Below are 24,399 nucleotides of genomic sequence, written 5' to 3'. Positions count from 1 at the left end.
GTACGGTAGTGACGTCACGCTATAGTACCATTAGGATTCCCTTCCTCTTGTCGTCATCCAATAATGGCAGCGCCGGTAGCCTGTACTGGGTCTCCCAGGTGTCTGGTGCAATACGTGGTGGTAAGAGCGGACCTGGTACGGACATTGGCTTGGCCTCTGGGCGCAGTCATCACCCAGGCCTGCCATGCAGCTACCGCTGCCATACACTTGAACTACAATGACCCGGACACACAGGAGTACCTGGGCGAACTTGACAGCATGCACAAAGTGGTTCTGGAGGTGAGTTTGGTTTAGTTGCAAGTACTATCATCAATTATTGTTATTAAAAATGAAAATGTTGCTAATGTGATGCAAAACAAACCCTACATCGATGTATACACATTTGTAATGATAGAATTTCTAAACGTGAAAATTAATTTGGCTTTAATGTAGGACAGCATTAAGCAGTTGCTTCGCTTACTGTACTTGCAATACCAAGTAATGGAAATGTCCTTTCGGTAGTATTGTGTATTGTAATTTTCACTAGCTTTTGCTGTCAGACAAGCATAAAAAAGAATGAGCCAGTAGCATGCTTTCAAATGACCTGACTGACATAAATCCTTGTTAAACTAGGACAAGTTGAGTGGGCCTTTGCAGCACAAGATTAGCATTTTTTTCACGTTAGTTTTGATGACTGAGGTATATACACAAAGAGAGAAGACACTAGATGGGGGTACTAAATACAGTAATTGCAAAGCGGTATACTGTATAATACAACCAGTTAAGGCCATTTTAAAGAGTCTGGATTTGAAAGGGTTTAGGGAAGGTGACTCTCCAATATTCTTAGGGATATAGTTTCAGAGGTTTGGGGCATAACAGGAGAAGGCCTTGTCACCCATAGAGTGTAGACAGGCTTGGGGGACAGACAGGAGACCAGAATTAGAAGAGCGAAGGGAGTAGGACAATAGTGGTTCAGACAGGTACTGAGGTGCCAAGCCACGCACAGCCTTATAGGTGTGCATGGTGATTTTAAAGTTCACACGAAACCTGACAGGAAGCCAATGCAAGGACTCCAGGACAGGAGTAATGTGATCACTTGCACTAGACATTGGTCAGGATTCTGGCTACCGAATTCTTGACATACTGGAGCTTGTTCAATGTGGATTTAGAAACCCCAGCGAGTAGAGCGTTACAGTAGTCAGTTTGGTAGAAGACAAATGTGTTGATCAGCTTTTCTGCAACAGTTAGGAATAAAACAGGTTGTAGTCTGGCAATATTTCTGAGGCAAAAGAATGACGTTTTGACAATATGTTGCACGTGTCAAGCCTGAATCAAATATCACTCCCAAGTCTTCCAATTTTTACTGAATTTCAAGTACAGTACCAGATTAAGGAAATTTCATCCATGTTTTTATGTCAGAGATGCGATTAGAGAGAATAGAGACAGCTACAAAAGTGTAAGGTTTGGTATAGATATAGATTTAAGTATCATTAGCATAGAAATTGTAGTTGAGGCCATGCAATCTTAAAAGCTGTCCAAGTGGAAACATGTAAATGCTGAACAGTAGAGGCCCCAGTATCAAGTCCTGAGGAACACCAGACTTAACGCGTCCAATTTATGAGCTAAATGCACCATGAGAGATAAAGTTACAGCAATCAGTGAAGTAAGATTTAAACATTTAACAGCAGTGTGAGAAACGCCAGTCTCAAGATGAGAAAATAAGATGTCATGGTTCAAGAAGAATGAGGATAGAAAGAGAACCAGAATCAGAAGCTATTAGTGAATCTGACCAGGGCTGTTTCTGTGCTGTGAAGTTGTGAGAAACCAGATTGGAGAGCTTTGAAAAGGTTATTTGTAATGAGATGTTTTTTTTTAACTGATAAGATAAGATCACTTTATTAGCCATATACAATTTCTTGCATTAGGAATTTGTCTTTTTGCATACCCCATCTTGCTCTCTGTGAGACACACAGACAGGGAGAGAAGCTTGGGGTCAGAGCGCAGGGTCAGCCATTTATATGGTGCCCCTGGAGCAGTTGAGGTTAAGGGCCTTGCTCAGGGGCCCAACAGAGACGGATTCCCCTGCAGGCCGCGGGATACAAACTGGCACCCTTCCAGCCACAGGCACAGATCCTTAGCCACAGTGCCACCACTCCGCCCACTGAGTTGCAACAGCACGTTCTTCTGTAAAACACTTTGAGAAGCTACCATTAAAGGTGCTATATTAAATAAAGTTTTTTATTATTATATTAATATAGCAAGGGACTAGATGCAACACACAGAAATCCTTGCCACAATGTTCATGTAACACTACAAAACTATTTCTGAAACGACGAAGAGAACATATCCCCTTTTCAAAGATTTGCATGTTTGATTGTCATTCAGCTATTTCGCCTCCTCTCTTAACTGCATCTCGGACTTCTCCCCTGCAGGCTCCAGATGAAACTGCTCTCTCCAGCCTATCGGAAACGCTGAGTCAGAAGGGCGTGGCACACAAGCTGTGGGTGGAGCAGCCTGAAAACACGCCCACCTGCCTGGCCTTGAAGCCATACCCGAAAGAGACTGTGCAGCCTCTTCTACGAAAGTTTAAACTCTTCAAGTGAGAGCGCTCCTGGAGGCACAACAAAGAGCTGGTATTAGCAATAGAGCACACTCCTCTAGTCCCATCTTGTGCTCTAATACCAAGAGACCAGGACTCCAGCCAAGCCCTGTCGGACTTCTAAAATAACAAGGAGCGAGCGTGTGCATGTAGCCACATTAGTCAAGAAAGAGCTGTGACTTAACGAAACATTTGTGCCAATAGGAATCAGCCCTATTATATTCAAATAAAAGCATTTGTAGCTATGTGATTCAGCTATTCAATTTCTGTTATCATACCAGTTAGTTTGGTTTACTTTATACTAGAGTGTTGTTTTCAGTGCCTCTCAATATATCAGACCAGTCATTCTGAATTAGAATTGTCTATTTAAAGTATGGTCTTGCAAAAACAGTAATAATATCCACACTTAGATTATTGGCCACTGGATTTTAAAAAAGTACTGGAACTTGACACTTTTTGACAGCACTGTTTTGTTAAGTCATTTATTGGGGGATTCATTATTTTTTATTTGCTGCTATAGATAATAATATTCAAGGAAATCTTTAGGGATTAATTCAAACCTGTTTATAAATGTATTTTAATTTTTTTTTCTATTTTACACCAGTGTTTACTCCTGCTGAAGCAATCTGTTTAATCCAGTTTCAAAGTTTTATTCTAGTTATCATCCTAATTAACAGTATCAACTTAGTTTTGCTTTTTTCTCACTGGACTTCTACTGGCTTCATCCAGCGAGACAGCTTTTAACTATCTGGGGCAGAATTTGACAGCTGACAGCAAACACAACACATAACTAATATCTGAAGCCTGCAAATGAACAGGTAAAGGTTTATTCCATGCTGAAAAAAAAAGAGACACAATGTTTAAATAATAATTCCTTTCACTTATATAGTGTTTTCCTGGACACTCCACTCAAAGCGCTTTACAGGTAATGGGAACTCCCCTCCACCACCACCAATGTGCAGCATCCACCTGGACGATGTGAAAGCAGCCATAGTGCGGCAGTCTGCTCACCATACATCAGCTATCAGTGGGGAGGAGAACAGAGTGGTGAAGCCAGTTCATACACCAGGATTGGTAAAAGCCAATGGGAAATTTATACAGGATGTTCAGGTCTTCAAGAAATACCATGGGATGTTTAATAACCACAAAGAGTCAGAACCTCAGTTTTATGTCTCACCTGAAGGACGGCACCTTCTTACAGTATAGTGTCCCTGTCACTACACTGTGGCATTAGAACCCACACAAACCGTAGGGTGAGCGCCCCCTTACTGGCCCCACTAACACCTCTTCCAGCAGCAACCTTAATTTTTCCCAGGAGGTCTCCCATCCAGGTACTGACCAGGCTCACACCTGCTTAGCTTCAGTGGACTGCAAGTTGTGAGTTGCAGGGAGTCACACCTGAAGAAGGCTCCACAGCCAAAACATTGTTTCTCTTTTCTTTTCAGCATTTTACCTGTTACTGAATAATATCTGGACTTGTATCATTTATATGGTACAATTCTTTACCTATTGTATAAGGTTTAACAGATGACACTTTTATGGAGAAACTATTCTTTTCATACAAGGAGAACAGATTACTCCTCAAGCTAGTAAGAAGTCCAAGGTAACGCTGGTTTGGTAACAGGTGTACTTGTGAACTTACCTTTGCCTGAAACGTCAAACATGCAAACATACAAGGAATCATGAAATTCCTTTTGACATTTAGCAGAGGGTGAGAATACCTTAAGCAGTACAGATTATGTACTACTATACACTACCAATATTGGATGCCAATCTATTGAAATACAACAAAAAGGGGGCTATTACTATTTCCTTCTGTATTCCTGTGCTTTTTACAAAAAAAGTTTTGCTTACCTCTTCCCCTTTTTAGATTTCATGGGTAGTTTTTTTAATCGTCTATATTTGAAATCAGAATCTGAATGGTAAGATCAGTTCAGATTTGAATATACCTGAAGGTGTTCTGAATTTAGGGCTTGGCAGCCTGATTGCTGCTCTCGTACCTGTACCTGTACCTCTGAAATTCTCAGTTACAGATTCCTTAAATTAGTGCATTAGAGCAGGAGTGTCCAGTCCAGTCCTAGAAGGCTGGTATGTTTGCAGGCTTTCATTCTAACTCAGAACAGGTTGGTTACTGGTTTAACTGGACCAATTTAACTGCTTCTCCCAGATCTTCAGGTGCTGCCCCTTTAAAAAGGCCTTCAAACAGCTGCAGAGACACCAGTCCCCCAAGACCAGGATTGCACACCCCTATACTACAGCACCTTTACCTTTTTTTCTGGATGGTTGGTTCCTGGATGGGTCATCAATGAACCAAGGTATCAGGGACAGCTTAACAGTCTGTTTCCAACTGAAAATGGTTTTACAGGGTCACATGCTGTAGTTGTCAAAAGATTTTCAAACCTCTTCATCTCATGATGAATTAATACAAGTATACATTTGTATTGTCCTCTTATCAGTTCTGTTGTGGATGTCACATAAGTCTATGTGATAAAACACCTCAAAAGCCAATAAAACTTATGCTGTGGTAAATCTGGATATATTGGACATTCTATGTAAACTATTATAGACTTTTGAAACTGTTCACAGAACGGCAGAAATGCAAATATTCCTTACAAGCAAGCCAGTCAGTGATAGGTTTTGATGGCCGTATCATGTTTATGGTTTTTCATTTTTTCTCCAAAACACTTGGCTGATTTAACATATTTTTTTTAAATTGTTATCACTGGCAAAGAGGAAATCTGATGTTGCAAATCTTTACTTGATTTTTTAAACCAAGATGGCTCCCATCTACCTATCAATCATAAACCAATGTTTACCTTTTGAAAGGTGATATGTGAATAAAAGTAAGTAATTTTCCATGGATTCCCTGAACCTGGATATGCTGTTAGTTTTCTAAACAAGGAGTTGCTTTAGGTGAAAATGGACTAAGGTTAACTTAACTAACTGATGCAGGTTACCAATAACTCTCAGTAAGGCTTGGAAGCTGTAAATGTGTTTGCAATTTCTAGTGTAATCTTGAATTATGCATTACATATTCAAGAGATACTCAGAAAGCTAGATTTCAATAGGAACTATGCAGACAAAAGGCAAGACGTTCCCAGTAGAAATAAATACATACATTTTAATGGTGCTTTTATTGCAGTGTGTTGAATCCTGACATTCATGAATGTTAAAGAGATCTTGTTTTATTCAGCCCATAATGTGCCGGTCTACCTATAGTCAAAAAAAGAGCAGCATTACGTTGCAAATTAATGAGAACTGAGCAACAGCAGTTCTCAAAATCTCCTATTACAGTAGAAAAGCAGAAATAGTTTAGCCCCTGCAAGCAGGAGATACGTATGACATTAGAGATGGGATTGTTTGTAGAATGCCAGAAGAAACTTAGTCAGGTAGCGAACGCCTGCATGTTGTTTCCATATCACACTGGGATAAGAAATAGACTTGTTGCTGTAGGCATATAGTGTATATAGATGTGAAACATGAATTACCAGACTACATTTCTTTTAGTATTGTACAGAGTTATCGATTGTTTTTAACAGTTTAGTTATAGGTAAGGATTACCCAGATAAGCCTGCCAGCAGAATAACATGCTTTAACTTCAGAACACACATTCTGTAATCACCCCTTCATCAGACAGGAACTCATAAAAAGGTTTCTAAGACACAAACTATTATAATGTACAAAATGTGACAAAATTAACAAAATGTATATAGATATATTTATATTTATTTATATTAATTTTTCAAGAAAAAGTGGAACCTTGTTTAACGAGCTCATTACCGTGTTCTGATGGACAGATAAAAACAAGCTCCGGACTCTTAAGTGGCCAATATCAAAACTGTCATCAATAAGGCAGCAGTGACGAGTACAAGCATTATTTCTAAGGCATAAATAGTTGCTCCCAAAAGTCCTGACCACAAATTATAAGGTATTAATGCTGCCAGACTTTACTTTTTTGTACACTTGCATTCCATTATTTCTGTGTTTAAAACAGGGCAAATGGCAGCAAAAAAGTGCAGATCCAGGCTGTCTTCAGCTTTTGAAAGAGTCAAGGGGGTTGGTTCTTCCTTAATAACTGTGGACCTATCATTATCAACATAATGATAGCACAGCAGGTGGAATGACCTGCAAAAACGGGCATAGCAACAAAGAAAATTCATGGCCGATGGCTATTGAAAGCTTCAAAGCCCAAGAGTGACATACAGTATACAGCATACTGCAATTTTCTTTGTGAGGGGAGGGAACGTCATACAAGAATAAATGTCTAAAACTATTATGGAGAAAGATTAAATACATTTTTTAACAAAGCTTTTTTAAAAAAAAAACATGGAATGTATTACAAAGATCATCTTATGGAAGAATTAAAGAAATATTTTTGTTCCAACCCTGTATTCTGTTCTAGGACTGCAGCAGAGCCCTATTCTTTCATGAATGAATGATTTCCAAGTTCCCTTATCCATGACAATATACAATCTCACCAAAGTTTTGAGGAGCCTGAGTTTTTATTTTCATTGCAAATATACATATACAAATTATCTAACTCTACATGTCAACTGGAAAGATTGTTCATTTTTACAGGACAATCATTCAATTTATTCCATTTCAGCTTCAAAGAGGTTTTATCATGAACCGAGAACACTTTTTCTTCATACTATAAATTTAAAATGGTTTACAATTTAAAGTAGAAATAGTAAAAATTCAATTTAGACTTTGTTTTTTAAATCCCTGGGATATTTATATTTCAGTTAAAAAATTAAATATGGAAAATAGAGCATACTAGTTTTACAAAGATTATTATACGAAATTCATTATTAACAAGGAAAGCAAAAAGAAGTTGTAAAAGCTAAGAATTATCACTCTGCTATACGAAGGAAATATATACATAAGGCGCCTCAGATTTGGTATAAAGTTTCGAGTGAAATAAATTAAAAGATTTCAAATAAATGGCATTTGAACCATTTCACAAACCCATTCTGTACACTTGTGTGAATTCACACATCCAAATATATTAAATCATGCAATTTCCTTTAGTTTCATAAAGATAATTAGTGGAAATAATATAATGAAGAAAGTTTTTAATTTGTGATTCTATCTTCACTGCTTTTTATCTAGTATAATACAAAGAAGCTTCATTTCCGTTCTAGATTGCTAATCTGTCTGCTGCTGTCTGCAGTAGTATCTGTTTCTCAGTTGAAGACTAAAGTTTTCATGACCAATGTGAACAGAGTGAGGCATCTGGATACACTGAGGAGAAACCACTGACGGAACGTCTCCAACAAAGTGAATATCTGCCTCAAAACAAACTTTTTTTTTCAGCAGAAATGTTTACAAAAATGCAGAGGTTCATAAAAAATGGAAATGATGGACAAAATCGTAGTATTAAAAAATTCAGGCAGCGGTTTGTTTTCAGTATGAGGTAAAGGAAAATGTTTAGCTGCATTTTTCACACTAATCTACCAACGATAGTTTTGGAAGTGTGACTTTGAATTAAAAAAAAAGGCTTAAAGAAGATCTTTTTAACTTTGGTGACTTTTAAAATAATCAACCACACCTATCCCATAGACTGTGTCGGACAAATGTTGGCAGAAACAAAATATGTTCTGGGTTGAACTAAAGGAAATTCTGCCAAGAGCCACCAGTACTGTTCTCCTGAAACTAAGGTTCCACTTTCTCAGATCTGTTCAAACTTTTGACAACAGAGACAACAAATTAAATATGGCCTTTTTTTGTCTTAAAATTAACCCGTACAAAAGCCAGCTCACGCTGCTTCTCGCTCTCAGTAAAATCACATTCAGCAGTCTCTAATCCACTCTCTCGCATATAGAGCAATCTAAACACCCACAGGTAATGTGCAGGCAACTAAAGACAGAAGAAATAAAATCAGGATTCATCTTCTGTTTTGCACACAAAGACAAATTAATTATACCAATTCACATTCACATATACATCAAAAATTTTGAAGCAAACATTAATGTCCTCAAAACAAGACCAGGCTCACTGCATATCTTGGATTCTTAGAACTGATAACCATCTTGGCTACCTTTTCTACTATTTTTTTTTACTGAACCTCTTGAACAATTAGTTCTAGAGCAAAAAAACTGTCCTTCCAAACATTTCTGTTATGTAGAATTATACTGAACATGCAGCTGTTTAAATGGAAGAAAAAAAGTATTTGTCAGGCATTATTATTTTTGTTAGTAATTTGTTACAGTGATAACTGTATTACTGCATTACTACAATGATTTTAAATTATTGGGGTTTAATTACAATCCTTTTTCATGATTTGAATTTAACTTGCAAAAGGAATAAACGTTTGTTTAATGACATCCACTTTTCTGTAAACAACCTGATTTTACCCACAAGCTCCACATTTTTTTTTAAAAATGGGATAACCCCAATATTTGCCATAGGGATTAATCTGTCATTTTCCTACATACTTATAAACAGCAGTCATAAACCCAGGAAATACAAGATAATTAGTATGCCAATGTCCTGAAAATGTAAAAATTACCACTATTCATCCCCATTTCATCCATACATTATCTGTTGCTTCCAAATTTGTGAATTGTTGCTCACATATGTACTCTTTATCATACACATCTGCACAAAGCCTCTCCTCAGTCTTCATATCCAGCCACTCCTGATCATAATATAATTATTCTCTTGGCAGTAGAAAAAAACTGTGTTATGTTGATATTATAGTATGTAGTATACTATATATCATACACATGTTCAGAATACTTTCTTGACAATTTGAATGTGCCAAAAATTCTGTAATGGTCTTGTCTTTTTCAGCACTGTACAAACAAACGCAATTATCTGTGAATGGTCTGATATTAAAAAGAACATCCCTGCAAAGGATTCCAAAGAAATGCACGTGCCTTTTCTGTTCCCTACTATTCCTTCCTTTTTGGGTAAATTCAGAAACATATTGTGTAAAAGATGCAACATAACTCCGTTGATAGTGTCTGAAACTTACAGTATTCACAAAAAAGCAAAGCAGCACAACTTATGGCCAGTAGAGGGAGATCATGAAGACATTTTGTAGAGACTTTGTGCAATACACACAAAGTATGACAATTCAGGCTCATGATTCATTTCTCTTTTTTTTTGACAGAACACTTTATTAACACAGGGTTACACTTTTTCCTCTTCACAACAGTGTTCTTGAGATACACTGCACACGGCCCACTGCTCTGTTTGACTTTCACTGCTGAAACATAATTGTCACACTCCACGTGTACATACAACCAAACGCTCACAAGCACACAGCATAAACCTCACACAAGGTGACTGACATTCATATTGCCAGAGCAACGCTTAAACCGAAGTCCGAACAGAGGATATGCAAAGAAGTAAGACCAATGACGCAGCGACCAATGCATTATTTGAGCAGCAGGGTATATTCTATTTAAAAAATAATCAGAACTGAAAACTAAGTAGAACACGGACAGATCAGTTTCAAATCAGTCAATCAGAACAACTTTGTTCCAAAATGTCCTGGTTGCAAGATCTATTGCAGTAAACCTGTGCAGGGTTCCCACCCATTTTTACCAACAAAATCCCAAAACGTTTCCTTGACTTTTCCATAACTTATTTTCTTGCATAATTTATATATATCGCACATTTGGGTCTTCATCTTTTTGGAGCCATACCTTGTATTTTTCATCTGCTAACCAGACTGAAAACACATTTACCCGGCATTTTGACATGGGCGCTAGGCTAGCTTACGGCTCACTATAAAATTCCTGCGAGAGGGTCTGATGCGTTACTATAATGTGTAATGTTAGCGACGGCAATGCCGCAGTCTCTTTTTAAAAGTTTGCTTATTTATGAACAAAATTACATGATATAGCCATGATAATTTTGGGTGAAGTAAAAAAAAACATTCCACCACTTTTCCACAACGTAATGGATATTTTTTCATTTTTCAAAACTTTTCCAGGATTTCCACGACCGTGGGAACCTTGCCTGTGACTCCAAATATATTTATAGGGGAAAAAAAAGCTAAGGTTTGGTGACCACAGAGGTCTTCATGAGGAACCTAATCAAAACATCCACCTACATGGTAATCTATTCTCTTTAACAGATACGAATGGAGAAGCCAGCATTCAACACTATGCCACATCATAACCATGACACAGGATGAACAACATGTGGTTCCATAGCTACACAGATTACCTGACCCCCACTGACCTGTATTCTACCAGTTCATCATCTCATTCAGGTGAAGAATTACCTCATCTGGGAAGATGGTACACTCTACAATTTACTCTTTCACTGATTCACAGAATCAATTCCTTCATCCTTCTACCACTGCAGGTAACAACTAAGCAAGGGCACAAATGTCTTGACTCATCACTGCAATTGTCATCAAGTGTTGCTGCCACTGCATTAATGGCCCCTGACATGGGACATCTGATGTCTTGCACTGCACAGTATTGTTACGCTGACCTTGGGAATGTGTTTTCGAATGAGAGAGCACTACAGCAGGAGCGGCAGCTGTTCCGTTAGTTCTGCATCCACAGCAAAAATCAGCTTGGTGAATCTGAGCTCTGACCCTTCTCTCTACAAGTGCTTCTACTGGGAGTGTTACAACTCTCTGATGACCAAAGGAATGCATTAGGCCGTGTCACTGCCACAGTCTTTGGAAACCCTCTTTCCATTTCTGCGGTGCTCTGACAACATTGCAAGATTTGTGAATCACCCTGTAAATACACAGTGAGAAAATAAGCTATTTGGACCATAAAATTCTCATTTGTACAAGGTTTCTTTCAACAGCTATTCTGAAATCAGAATATAGCTAAAGGAATTAGACTTTTGATTTCCTTTTATATTTTCAGAATTCAATTTTTTTCTAAAAATATCTTTTACCTCACGTTACTGTTATTGCTTGTTAATATCTTCTTTTTTGTTGTTGCTCTTTTTTTTTACATTTGATGCCTGGTAACATTACCAATAGTGTTACAACAATGTCAACCTAGGTTAACGCTGAACAGTGTCTGACTGCTACAGTAAGCACAAGCACAACAGTCTTCAAGCTGTACTGTACAGCAGGGTGTGACCGTGTTGTAGTGTCACTGTGCCAACTGTGGGGATGAGCAAAGAATTTGTATTTGCAGGATTCCATTAAAATTTAGAAGGTGAGCTAGACCCCATTAACTAATTTACCATTTCAAATTAATGTTTTATGTGCTCAATCTGTTATTGTTTTGTTGTTTAATCAAATGGGACCACAAGACGCCAGATCTGAGAAAAATTAAAACCTGCAAAGCCAACCTGACCGAAATGAAACGTTCCAAATCCAAAACAACTTTTTTTTCTTCGCGTTCAATAAAATAAAAGCAAGTTTGCACGCTCGTAATGCCAAAAACGTTTCCTCCGAGAACAATAAAACAATGACAGATACCAATTTTCAAATTCTGAAACGGAAAACAATTCTTAATTCTGCTTCAAACTCCAATTATATTTGTGAGTTTTACTTCAGATTTACTGTTATCTTCAAAATAATTCAATTACGTTTGAAAGGATGGTAGAAACCTTTAGCTCATCCCAGTCTAGTCCATCTGTACTGTACAATACTTCAATTCTGCACGGTACACATTGCAATAAACACTGATAGGCCAAAGAGAGCCTCTGAGGCTCCAAATATTCACAGCTGCTAGAAAAGAGATTTGTGTAGAACTTTTGTAGCCTATTATTTATAAAACATTTTCCCCAGGGAAACCTGTGGCAGACAGCGTGCTAAGTCTTCCATCCTGGTGATTCTTGTTCCATTTCACTGAGAAATCAAAAGTGAAAGTCCTTCCACTAGGCACTGCAGTGGAGCGCCGATCAGTGACAGATCCTGCTGAAACTGAACAATCCTTGCTGAACAGGAAACAAAACACTTTCCCAAAGTGTTATTCCATCGCACTGCTGCTCCAGCTGGCCAAAGAACGAGCCAAGCTCAGCAGTTACACTCCATTTTGCACCAGATCTTCCAACCCTGCCTGACAAAGGCAGAGAGTCACGAAGCAGGTCCGCCTTAAAGTGGCCAAGATGCATCGTGCTTCTCCAGCCAGAAAGCAGATCTTCTGAGTAAGCAACCAGGAATCGAGCACTCTGCCAACAGGCCGAGATATTCAATCTCCCCATCACCGGCCCCCCAAACCAATCTCGAGGAAAATTAAAAAGAAACTTGTGAAAAATATAAATATCTCTTTGTGAAACACTCCGCCCTGCCTAGGGTGTCATTCAGTTAACAGCTGCTGAAGGAGGCTTTTCTGCTGTGATGGGGTGGTCTGGGCGCCAGCTCCTCCTTTTTGCGATCCCAAAGGGCCAGACTGATTCAAGTAGGGGTCACTGCCTACCAAGTTAACTGTACATTGGACATCAGCAAAAACTTGAACCTGTTGTACCTGGGGAGATACAGAACACACAAGAGGGAGAGCTCTAAAACCACTGACAACATGAAGACACGGAATGGGAATGAGCTAAACTATAACACTGTAAATAACATTATATGAGATCATTTAAATTTCAAACTATATTCTGACCACCTGGCACAAATGCACATTATAATGTAAAATTAACACTTTATTTTCTTTGGTTAAAACCCAGCCCATAGTCTCAGAGTAAAACAGGAGAGATATTCCAAGTTCTTTAACTGTGTTTTACTGACACTCATTGGCTGACAGCAAATGGAGAAGTACTGTATGATGAACTCCACCCCCCACCCCCCTCCTCCTTGCTCAGCACTCACCTGATCGTTACACATGGAGCTGACACTGCCCATGTTACTGTTACCCATGCCAACGGGTGGTCCCATGGATGGAATGGAGCCCACACCTCCGGTGCCCCCTGCCATCGACACTGTGATGCTCATGTTGTTGTACACACCTTGCTGGCCAAATGCCTGGGGAGGGGTCTGTCCTGACTGGTTGTACATGCTGTCAAATTACACATCAAGAGAATATCAGAACACGGGCAGTGTCATTCCTCAGACTGAAAAAAAAACACATGCTGACGTATTTATTCCCTTGATTTTCCACTGTTCTCTTTAACTGACTACAGGCTTACTTGACAAAACAGAATGTGTGTTGGTGAAACCCTACAGAATTCTGCTATGTTAACGTTTTAATGACCCAAAGCTGACCAAACAGAAGTAATTTCCTTCCTATTAAACATGAATTAAGTGTTCTGATTATGTCACAGAAACATTTGCTTTGAAACACAATTGGAAGTACAGGGTATTTGTTGTGCAAAGGTGGAAATGAGTCTACTGTAAGCACATACTGTATACTGTACATGTACTGTATGTGAGTGAAAAACAAAATCAGAACCTACAGTAGTAATTTTATCTCTATCAGTGTTCTTTAGTGCCATGACTAATTGTATTGTATGCATTTTTAATCCAGGTAGTCTAGATTAAAATTGATATGTATTTTTTATTAATTTAACAATGTAATTACTTCATGACTGCTATACCACTAGATACCTGTTTCCAATTTTTTTATTCCTTTTTGATTCCTAGGTTGACTGTAGATAAAACTTAAGATACAATCTAGATAAATTGTATGTAAACAAAATAAGAGAAAAAACAAATACTTTGGACCGTGACTTTAGACTTCCCAACTCAATAGATCATACTGGCATTTACAGCACACAGCATTTCTGAAACCTGAGAGGTAGCAGAGAAGTTTTGAAAAACTAACATCCTGGCAGGAACAGTCTGTCATGTCACATTTGGTCAACAGGTCAATTTTGTGATTTAGTGAAAAATTACTCTTTTTTTGTACTGTAATTATACTTCGCTTCCACTCCCTAAGACAAATGAGAAAAAACAATGTCCTGTTAAAATGTGTGCTGGTTCATTAAAATACCTGTTATTTCCCATACTGCCCTGTTGCCAGTTTTTTAAGTCAGGTGACTGGTATCCAGGAGGAGGCTGTGTCTGCTGGAGCATAGGACTCTGGGAAGTGGAGATCTGTGGTGACAGCAGGGGGCTGGTGGGGCTGAGGGCAGGAGGGAAAGGTGGCTCCCCCTGCTGGACCATTCCTGAACAGGAAGAAAGAAAGGGCAGTTTTGAGGAAACCTAGGTTCCTGAGACAATCAGAACATAAATTAAAAAAGACGGAACCCTTTTGCCACATATAACCATAATCAGTCCCAGATCCCAAGACAATGAGTCAAACAAGGCAGGTATGCACATTATTTCACTTTGATCTCTTGTATACAATCAAAGTCAATTATAATTTCACAGATACTAGTCAGAAAAAAGGGACTTTGTAAACCAGGCATGTTACAGACAAAATTACAGTATTAGAAATGCAGCCATATTTAATGTGTACAGTATGTGGGAAATAATGACGGGCTTTCATCTTTTTAATCATCTTTTCATTTATGGAATGTTTCTAATGTCGGCAGTAGTATTGAATATGTGAGTATGAACACAATAAGTTTTTATATTAGGTCAGTAGTTTGGTACTATGGTTTATAAAAGTTTAGGATTATACATTCTGGGTGTGCTTTAATTGGGTGTAATATAAGTCAAGTATGCATGTACTGAGTAACAGATCTCTTCCAGCACATCTGAAAAGATCGAACCACCTGCCAGTGCATCAGGATACATTTGTAAATACACAAGATGTCTGTGCTTTGCTGTAAATCTGTCATTTCTGAACAGATGGAAAACAAGAAACACAGCTGTAGAATACAATCTCTCTGCAATGAAAATTAAGCAATAAGCTATTCAGCAACTCAACCAGATCAATGCTAAAAATTACCCAGCCTCAATGAATCATATGCAGATGCAATGCCATGCAGCAGGGCGCTTACCCGGTCCTCCAAATTGCTGAAAGATACTGGGCTGAACAGGAGAATTCATGGCCCCTCCAAACTGTCCTTGAACATTACCCATCAGGCCCTGGTTCGCCATTGGGCCCCTAGCAGGTAGCGTTGGGTCGGGAGGCCCACCCATGGGGGTAAAAGGACTAGGAGAGTTTGGGGGGTTCCCAGCAGCTGGACTGTAGCCCGGAGGGAAGGTAAACTGCTGCTGCTGCTGCTGAGGGCCTTTAGGGATCCGTGCTACGCCCATGGGCCCCCCCGCGAACCCCTGCTGCCGCATGAGCATGGCCTTCTGCTGCAGGAGCTGCCGCTGGCGGTGCTGGATGCTGTAGAGCTCGCGCTGCCTCTGTGCCAGCATCTGAGCGTTGAGAGGGGGCTGCGTGGTGAAAGAGACAGTCAGACACCTCCCCATTCCAGACAGACTGCTTACTGTGGGCACAGAGAGGCTTCTACAAGCTCTGGGAAGCGTAAGGATTCCGCAAAAACAACAACAAAAGGAAAAACGAATACAGGTTTGCGTCCTTCCTCACCAAGTTCTGTCACTTCAGCCCAAAACAAAATCATAACATACTTTTACATTACATAGAAAAGCTAAAAAAATTAATATTGCATATTTATAATACCTACTTTGAGAGTTGTACTCCAATGCTTGGAAAATCCCAGCCACAGTCAGCTAGTGACAATCCCCAGGTTCAAACCTAGAACATTTGAGCCATGGAACTCGATCTACACTTTGAGCTAGGACCCCTACTGCTTGAGCCATTTAGGACACCACTTTGTGGCCTTTCCTTTTCGAGAATTTGTCACACTCTACTACTGTACAAATCACAGAAGAGGAGAAGACAGCTGAGGCATTCTGTTCTGCATACACCCTTACACTGCAGTTGTCTTCTACTCAAGCTCACTTACCTGAGATGGCAGCTGTGGCTGCTGCATGCTGGGACGCATCCCCATAGCAACAGGCACTGCCCCTGGAAACTGACCCATCTGGGCCTGTCGGTTCTGCTGCATTAGCTATTAAACCAGAAAGGGAGACATGTGAAATCAGGACATACAAGTTGCTATTTGTAACATTCTGATTACCAATACTATACACCATCGGTTTAACAGATTAATAGGGAGAAGGACTGTCTGCTATTGCAGAATGTGCATTAATTTTTTTAGCCCCAAAACACATTATATCAGAAAAAATATATAAACCATATGTATGCTTTCTGGATCTTTTGTAAATATACATTTTAATCATATAACATTTCATACAATTTGTAATTGTATCAAATCGTAAGCAAACGACCTACCCCCATAAGGCACCAATAGATTTAAACTTGAATTTTAAACCTATGTATTATTTATTATTTCTTTGTTTCATGATCTAGGCATTTCATGGTTTTTAAGGTATTTCTGATTTTACAGACATAATTCCCCTTTAACAGATTTAGTATTTCAACCACCACAGACTAACTACAGATTTAATTAACAACCAGCAAAATATTTTACATTTTTGCAGCATACTGTACATGAACAAGTAATAGAAAATATTCCTGACAGAAATTTTAAAATACTTGATGCTTGTATTGAAGGTTCTATGTTTAAGGGAGTTGCCAAGGTCTATGCTCTAGGTCTATAACCTTTCCACATCAGAACACTGCAGGCCGTTTTGAGCCTGTCAAGTCCCGCCATCCCTCAATGATTCTTTTGAAAATGAGTTTTGAGTGTGGTACTGTAGGAGACCGAGCTGGTACCTGCTGCTGGCCTTGCAGCCTCTGCTGGAGCTGCAGTCTCAGCTGGTTTGGCAGACCAGGAGGCCGAGCCATGGGAGGTCGCGGCCCCATCCCTATTCCTCCAGGGAAGGCTCCACGTGGGCCTCCAAACCCCAGGCCTTGAGCTCTCCCCATTGCGGAAGAGAACTGGGGGGAACCAGGAGGGAACTGTGATGTGTAGGCAGGAGGCTTGGGATCCATCAGCATGGGGGCCTGAGCAGGGAACTGCTGAGAAAGGCTATCCAAACAGCAACCCTGAAAGAAATGGGGAAAGTGTGTGTGAGCCTATCAACACCCTATGTACAATACGTATTCAACAGTTAATGCAGGTGTACCCAAGTCCATAACTCTAGGGCTGCTGCCTAGCAGATGCAATAAATCTCCTTCTCCTTGAGAACGAGGAAAGGCTTCAACTTGTCTGACTAAGCAAATAATGAGATCAATTAGGTAATTAAGGGCTCAGATAGAAAGAAAAACCAGAAACCGTCTGGCACACCAGACTGGAGTTTACCACCACTGAGCTAATACGCATACCCCCTTCGCAAGTATTTGTATTGCTGTATTACACTGTGACCAGGCTACAGAAAAACCTAAGCTACTAGTTTTATTGTAATATAAATGTCATATTATTTCTTCCATCTGCTTATCGTCCTAACATTCTGATGCATAATCAAAACACAATAGTCTTAATTTAACAGCAGTACCTCATTGAGCCCATACATGTTAATTATGTTTAGAATAGAGAGTGGACAGGTTCAACGAGCAGTATTGTTTCTTAGAATGAAAAAAAGGCTGAGCTCAAGTCACATGATTTTGTAAAACCGCCAGGGGCTCAGTGTTGTGTATTGCAGCTATGAGGATTATAGACTTATGGGATCATAGCCATATACCTCAGAATAATAGCTCTGAAAAACAAGTTGATTAAGGATCAGCATGAAGAGTACCTCAAAATTACATTTTAATTAAGACAAGAAAGGTGAGAGATAGCCATGAAGACTGCCTAAAGTCTTTGAAACAACAGCCTGCCCATTCCTGCAAACTACTTCAGAAGCAGCAATGTTCCAACAGGAAAGTGAGAATCCTACACTGGTAGGATTACAATGGCACAACGTCAAGACAAAAATGTTGATGTTCTTGTTCTTCCATGGCCAGTTTTCTTTCTTGACTCAAGGCCAGACATGCTCTTTCCCACCACGAACATCTGTGGAACCAACTTTACAGTGCCATCAACAGGAAACAGCATAGACTAAGCAAACCTCCGCCAGCTGATGCTCAAATTAGCCGAGCATTCCACAGCAGTCTGCTAAGAGGCTGATCAGGTATGTGCATCAGCACTGCTGGGCTTTTTTAACGCTCAGGTAATCATACCCAATGCTAACTTTGTTCTGTTTTTATTCTGACAGCATGCAACAGCTGTGTAGCGGCGATGCTTGTTAATAAGACAGAATTAAGTGTTGCTGTGCTTTCCTAAATGAGGCCCCATCTCTCTCTTCATCTCTGTGGTGCAGCCACAGAGAAGCTATTCATGCAGGCTGATTTAAAGATGTTTTCTTTTGATAAGGGACAGCTCCCAAAGGGGGGGGATGCACTTAGCTAAGCCTGGCTATCATGATCAATGGTCATCCATTGGCGCCTATCTGTCTAGGGAGTGCCAGATGGCCATCTGGACTGCATTCCTAAGTGTCAGGAGTAAGTGACTCATATCTCACCTTGATCAACCAATCAGGGACTGGTAGGGCCGAGTAACCCACGTGGGACTTTGATGCCCATGGAACTTTCAGCCAATGAACAAGCTGAAGTTCCTCCAGGTAAAAACAGGCAACAGAGAGCCTGGAGAAGGAGAACTATTCTAAGGACTATTCCAGAAGGAGGAATTCTAAGGAGAATTCCAGGGGTGCGAGACAATTCCAGGGCAGGACGGCCCAGGAGCAGAAAGGCTCCCAACGGCAGGACATTCTCGCAGTGCGCCTCCTGACCATCCTGAGACTCAGCCCGGACAACCACGGGACGGCCAGTGTGTCCGAGTGCCAGAACTTTCCTCTGTTCTAAGAGTCTAGAGCGGAGGTTGCCAGAGAGTAACCAGAGGATCCACCCGAGGTTAGCATTAGCAGCAAGCCTTGTGAACAGGTCGGAACTGTGGACAGCTGAATCACTATTCAGAACTAGCGCTTCATCAGGAACGAACCGGCCCTCTTCCTGACTTGCTGGGACCCACAGTTATCTTTTCTCCTGTGCACAAACTGTGCTAGTTAAAGCCAACACTAACTAGCCGGTCAGTGAGCATCAGCAGCGCACCGTCGCAAGCCGCACAGCACAGCCTGGCACGGAGCCAGAGAGTACAGATTGGACAGCTTAGAAGCCTGCAACTGTTTCTTTGTGCCGGCAGGAGATCTGAATCCCCAGAGATTGGATGAGTATTCAACTTCAATGCATTACAGCTCGAGAATTCAATTGTTATCCCTACCAGTTGATATCAATTTAATTCCTAAGAGTTATGTACTTGTTTTCAGTATCTAATGTAAAAGTTGTAACCAAGTTCAATTACGAAACGGTCTAAATGAATGATATACCGAACGTATGTCCTCTTGATATATGTAACTCTTCGTAACTGACTGAATATATATCTTTTGTATTCTGATAACCCTCACGAAAAGATCTGTTAGGTTTACATGCATATTCTATGTATTAATAAATGTATCCTCGTGTATTAGTACCTGTGTGTGTGCGTTGTTTGAGTTATATCGCATGGTTGGATTCTAAAGCCATTAAAAGAATCATTTTGTGATTTACTGCTACAATTAATAATTGTCTCAGTAAATGCCCAAACCCTACAGAATTGGTGCCTCGTGAGAGCACACTACAGCTGCAACAGAACTAAGGCACTTTTAACCACCTTTAAAGTAAGGATGACAACCAAGTGACCCCAAGCCTGTAATGAAATGCTCACCTGCACGATCTTGTCAATGCCCAGTGCACGGTCCAGGGCCGCCAGTTCACTCTCATCTGTGCCACTCAGGAAGGACACTAACTGATCGAGCAGTGCTTTCTCATCATTCCGGCCCTCCACGGTAGTCGGCGGACACAGCATCTCATCCAGCGGGCACGGGATGCACTGCCTGGGGGATGGGAAGAGTGTTACACTAGAGAAGAAGGTACCTAGAACATCTCTGGGGAGCATGTGACAGGGTCATGTGTTGAAAAATGGATGGTGAAGAATATGAGAGATGACACTCACTCTGGTGGAACTGTCAGAGCACTATCATTCACACTTCCCATATTGCCTTCAAAAGGCATGGGCTCGGCCATGGGGGGAGGATGGAACTGCTGTGAGCCTGTAAGCTCCATCTTTGGGAGTCCTGCAAAAGAACACACAGAGATTTCCATGCATCCCTTCGTCTAGACAAGGAGAGAAATAATTTGCAGGGCTACAGGATTCTGAGAATTCCTAATTCTAAGAGTAATGCCAAAAACGTAGAACAGATGAATGAGAGATTTACTTTTTCCTTGCACATATAAAATAGGAAGCACGCTTAATACATTGCAAGATATTTAAAAAAGCTGTCCCCTGCGTGAACAAAAATAAGCAAAGCCCAAAACTAGACTAAATGAACAGCACAGTGGCACAGTGGTTAGCTTTGCTGGAGCTCTGTTTTCAATTGCAAGGGTGTTATCTGTGTGGAGTTTGTATGTTCTCCCTATGTTCTCTCCCTGTGTTTGTTTTGTTTCCTCCAGGAGCTACAGTTTCCCTACACAGTTCAAAGACATGGAAGCCTAATTGGCTTCTATAAAATTGGCCCTGGTGTGAGTGTGTGTATGTGTCTGCGTGTGCCCTGGATAGACTGGCATCCCGTTACTTGCCAGGTTAGATTCCGGCTTATAAACTAATAAAATTCTGCATTCCAGCAACATAGAACATACATTAAGCATTTAATTCTTGCTGGATTTGAAAACTTAATATTTCACCTGTCTCTCAGAGTGCACATGTCCTAAATGCCTGTGTCTGATGTCACACCTGTACCTGTGTCAGTCCTGAAGGTGTTTACATGGCCTGACTCTCTGAATGGGCTGCTGCCCTTAGGTGACAGGAAATGGTCTCCTTGGCCTTGGGAGGGAGTGGAGGGACCGCAGAACTCAAAAGGTGATTGGCTCTGTAGTCTGGGCCCATCACTGAAACCTGAATCGCAGAAAGGAAGAGGAAAGGAGAAACCTTATCAGTTTAGGCTTCCATTCAATGTACGTGATTGCACGGTAGACCCTTACCAAGACTATCTTTATAAAAGACCCTTATAAAGGCTATCTTTACTCATCCTATATTACACTCTCTGTTGACGCCAGCGCTTGTTAGTCGTGCTGATGACCCGCTACGGTAAATTCATTTTCAAGTCAAGGGTGTTTTGAACCAAAGTTGCTCAGAAAAAAACTATGTTCCAGGAAGATCTCGATAATAAAATCAAGATCTGGAAGTTTAGTTCCCATCAAAGAATGACAACCGTAAAACAAAAAGTGGGTCTAGTGTGAAATGGGCACAGCGATTTTTCCCCCCCATTTCATCTTCCTCCATCCCCATCTCACCACGGCCAGGGGTACTGCTGGGCTCCTGCTTCACGCTCACGCCCCTGAGAAGGCTGGATTCTCCTTGCTGCGGTGAGCCACCCTGCTCCTCGGGCAGTTTTACCCCCGGACCGCCAGCCAGTGTGTGCAGCAGTTGGTTTACCGTGTCCAGGTCAGCTCCAAACTGGGAGAACAGCAGGCAAAGGGAAGGTCAACATCTCACCAGCAGCCAGTACTTCCCGAATTCGCAAGTAAGTGAAGAAATAATATAAAAGTGTGGCGGGGTTTAGCTGTAGGGAAGGTTGGAACAGATGATTTGTGCTATCAGAGAACTGTAAAATGACCTGCCAAGAAGCAAACAACCGTTCTTACCCTCAGTATGTACTGTACATCTCACTGCCAACTAACAAAGAGGGGGTATTTAAAAGATGTTACACTTTGTATTTTTTTTTCTAGCTAAATGATAGTGTACCAAATATGACTTTTGGTATTACAGTATTTGGTCAAATCAGGCGAATCATGCACCTTTAAATCGTTTCTAATCTACTTCCTTTAAGTGAATGTAAAAAGGGAAAGGATACTTAGCTTTAGCTCTCACTTCTTCTGAAAGTATTTGGTTTGCATTAAATAACTAAATAATACGGAGGCTTAGACCATCACAGCTATGCTATTGAGTTTCAACAGACGGAAAAGAGTGTGAAATGCAAAGCATTAGGTTGTGTTGGTCAGCAACTCGGTGTAATGAACAGCTAAAAAAGCCTAAATGAACAGCTTCAAATACTAGGCTAGAGTTTCATCATGGTATTTCCTGCAGATCAAAAAAGAGGCAAACCTCATTCTGCTTGCCTCAAATCAATGTGTATCCTCAATCCTAATTAAATGCAGACCCATCATCTCCTAGATGATATGACTCTTAGGAAGCCACTGTGGTGCTTGAGCTCAGGCATGCTGGGAAAAAGTGCTACCTGATTTCTTGGCCGGTCATTTGGCTTCGGGGAGGCACTGGACTCTGCTTCAGGCGTTTTCCCTGCCTTCACTCTGACAGTTTGGAGGCTGAGGGCAGAAGAGGTTGGAAGGCCTCCCAAATCCTTATCGTCTGTGTCCAGGAGAAACCGCAGCAGCTGGTGGTCCTGGGGCTCCCTGGAGCTGGGTGAACTGGCGGAAGGCTCCTTCTTGATTTCCACGTCCTTTCTCCCGCCCTCGGTCGGCTCCGTGGGGCTGTTGTCCTGCAGGAGCCGATGCAAGATCTTGTGGCGCTCCGTCAGCGAGCTGTGGGAGGCCGGGCAGGGGGCCGGCAGGGAGGGGGGCGTGTCCGTTTCCGAGGGTCTGCCTCCGCAGCCGTCCAGGAGCTGGGCCAGCTTGGCGTTGCTGAGCTGCTGAGGAGTCTTGGTGTGGTCCTCTCTGCTCTCAGGCAGCCCCTCGGCCGGTTTTGCAAGGGGAGGGCGTACTGGTGAGCTAGCAGGAGTGCTGGTCTGTCTCTGCGGGACCGGAGAGGGCGTTGAGAAACTGAGAGGGGTGCCGGCACACTCTCCATGACAACCTGACTGCTGTCTGCTCAGGTTTCCACTACCGCTGGGTGCCCCTGCTGGGGAATGAAGGCTGGGTGTGGAAGGGGAGAAGGGATTCCCCGACACTCTAGGGCTCCCTCCGAGCCCAGGGCTCCCACGAGGCGGCCTGGGAGACATGAATGAGGTGGGGGTAGTTCCCAGTGGGCTGCCAAGGGGAGAAGGACTGTTTAACTGTTGGGTGCCCATCCGACTGGGTGTGAGGTACCCTGGTGGGTGGCTGGTAGGTGTGGCTGGGCCAGTCCCGCTGCTGTTCCCATTGTTGAGGTGGACGCCCATGCCAGCAGTCTGGCCAAGCTCCATGCTTGGCTGCACAGCAGGAGAGCGGGTGGGCTGGGCTGGAGACTGGCTCCCATGCGTGGACAGAGGGCCAGTGTTAGTGTTTTCCTGAGAGCTTGCAGTGTTGTGTTCCCTTGGAGAGAAACAAAAAGAGGAAAAATACATAAAAAGTTTCCTGCCCCGTACATCTAATAATGAAGGTATTTTTTCGGATTAAAAATATGAAAAAAGCACCAAAAAAAACCCAAAACAATCTCTTCAAGTTGTTTTATACAAGCAGGAGGATAGAGTTACAATTAATTTGTTGAATTGTTTTTTTTTTTTGGTGCTTTATTAATCAGAAAAGTTAACTTCATTATTGGTTAGATGCAAGGGGCAATTGTTAATTGAATTATTCATTGTCAGTTTCATCCTCATCTATATGGCAGTGTAAAAGTGTAATGAACTCAACACCCTTTTGCTCTGAAAATTGTACAATTAGTAATAACATATTTGTAATGGGATTGCTCTCTCTTTTCACATTCCATGCAGTCAAGAATGATCGTCTTCCATGATTGCCTTATTTGTGGATCCAGAGATGTTTCATGAGGCCAATCCAGTACAGACAGAGCACGCTGTAGTTTTGGCATGTTTTTTTTCCCAAGTAGAAAGGGTATTTCTGGATCATTAATCTGATTCCATCCCAGGTTGTCTTCATATGGCTTGAAAGTACGGAGATTCTTACAGCAGACTTATCCTCAATCCAATATGGACCCTGGTCATAGTCTCTCAAGAGATGATGTCAGTGTTGTAATTGTTTGTGTTCACTTTGAGGACAATAACAAAGTTCTTTTTTCTG

General features: G+C 41.2%; 2 protein-coding genes across 6 annotated transcripts in view; one reads left to right on the top strand and one right to left on the bottom strand.

Moving 5' to 3' along the window:
* Positions 1–28: 28 nt before the first annotated feature.
* ptrhd1 (peptidyl-tRNA hydrolase domain containing 1) lies at positions 29–2,828 on the top strand. Its single transcript, XM_088624901.1, has 2 exons — positions 29–279; positions 2,412–2,828. The coding sequence occupies exons 1-2, from the start codon at positions 64–66 to the stop codon at positions 2,580–2,582; spliced, it is 387 nt and encodes a 128-aa protein (XP_088481027.1). The 5' UTR covers positions 29–63; the 3' UTR covers positions 2,583–2,828.
* A 2,857-nt stretch (positions 2,829–5,685) lies between these two features.
* Positions 5,686–24,399, bottom strand: part of ncoa1 (nuclear receptor coactivator 1) — a 73,948-nt gene continuing 55,234 nt past the window's right edge. For all 5 annotated transcript variants that reach the window (XM_088624894.1, XM_088624891.1, XM_088624893.1 and 2 more), the window contains 11 exons: positions 22,683–23,694; positions 21,739–21,901; positions 21,185–21,340; positions 20,402–20,522; positions 20,114–20,282; positions 17,149–17,421; positions 16,316–16,420; positions 15,398–15,782; positions 14,443–14,617; positions 13,323–13,509; positions 5,686–12,978 (listed from right to left, as the gene is read on the bottom strand). In XM_088624894.1, coding sequence (XP_088481020.1) covers positions 12,811–12,978; positions 13,323–13,509; positions 14,443–14,617; positions 15,398–15,782; positions 16,316–16,420; positions 17,149–17,421; positions 20,114–20,282; positions 20,402–20,522; positions 21,185–21,340; positions 21,739–21,901; positions 22,683–23,694 — 2,914 coding nt within the window. In that variant the 3' untranslated portion in view covers positions 5,686–12,810. The remainder of the gene's footprint in view (positions 12,979–13,322; positions 13,510–14,442; positions 14,618–15,397; positions 15,783–16,315; positions 16,421–17,148; positions 17,422–20,113; positions 20,283–20,401; positions 20,523–21,184; positions 21,341–21,738; positions 21,902–22,682; positions 23,695–24,399) is intronic.

Source organism: Lepisosteus platostomus, chromosome 3, assembly GCF_059453375.1.
Source record: "Lepisosteus platostomus isolate fLepPlt1 chromosome 3, fLepPlt1.hap1, whole genome shotgun sequence".
Taxonomy (NCBI): Eukaryota; Metazoa; Chordata; class Actinopteri; order Semionotiformes; family Lepisosteidae; genus Lepisosteus; species Lepisosteus platostomus.
The sequence above is the reverse complement of the archived record's forward strand: the minus strand, read 5'-3'. Positions and strand labels throughout refer to the sequence as shown.

Coding starts and splice junctions, on each gene's coding strand:
- ptrhd1 (XM_088624901.1), top strand. CDS start 64: ATGGCAGCGCCGGTAGCCTGTACTGGGTCTCCCAGGTGTCTGGTGCAA. Junction 280..2,411: donor TGCACAAAGTGGTTCTGGAG/GTGAGTTTGGTT, acceptor TCTCCCCTGCAG/GCTCCAGATGAAACTGCTCT.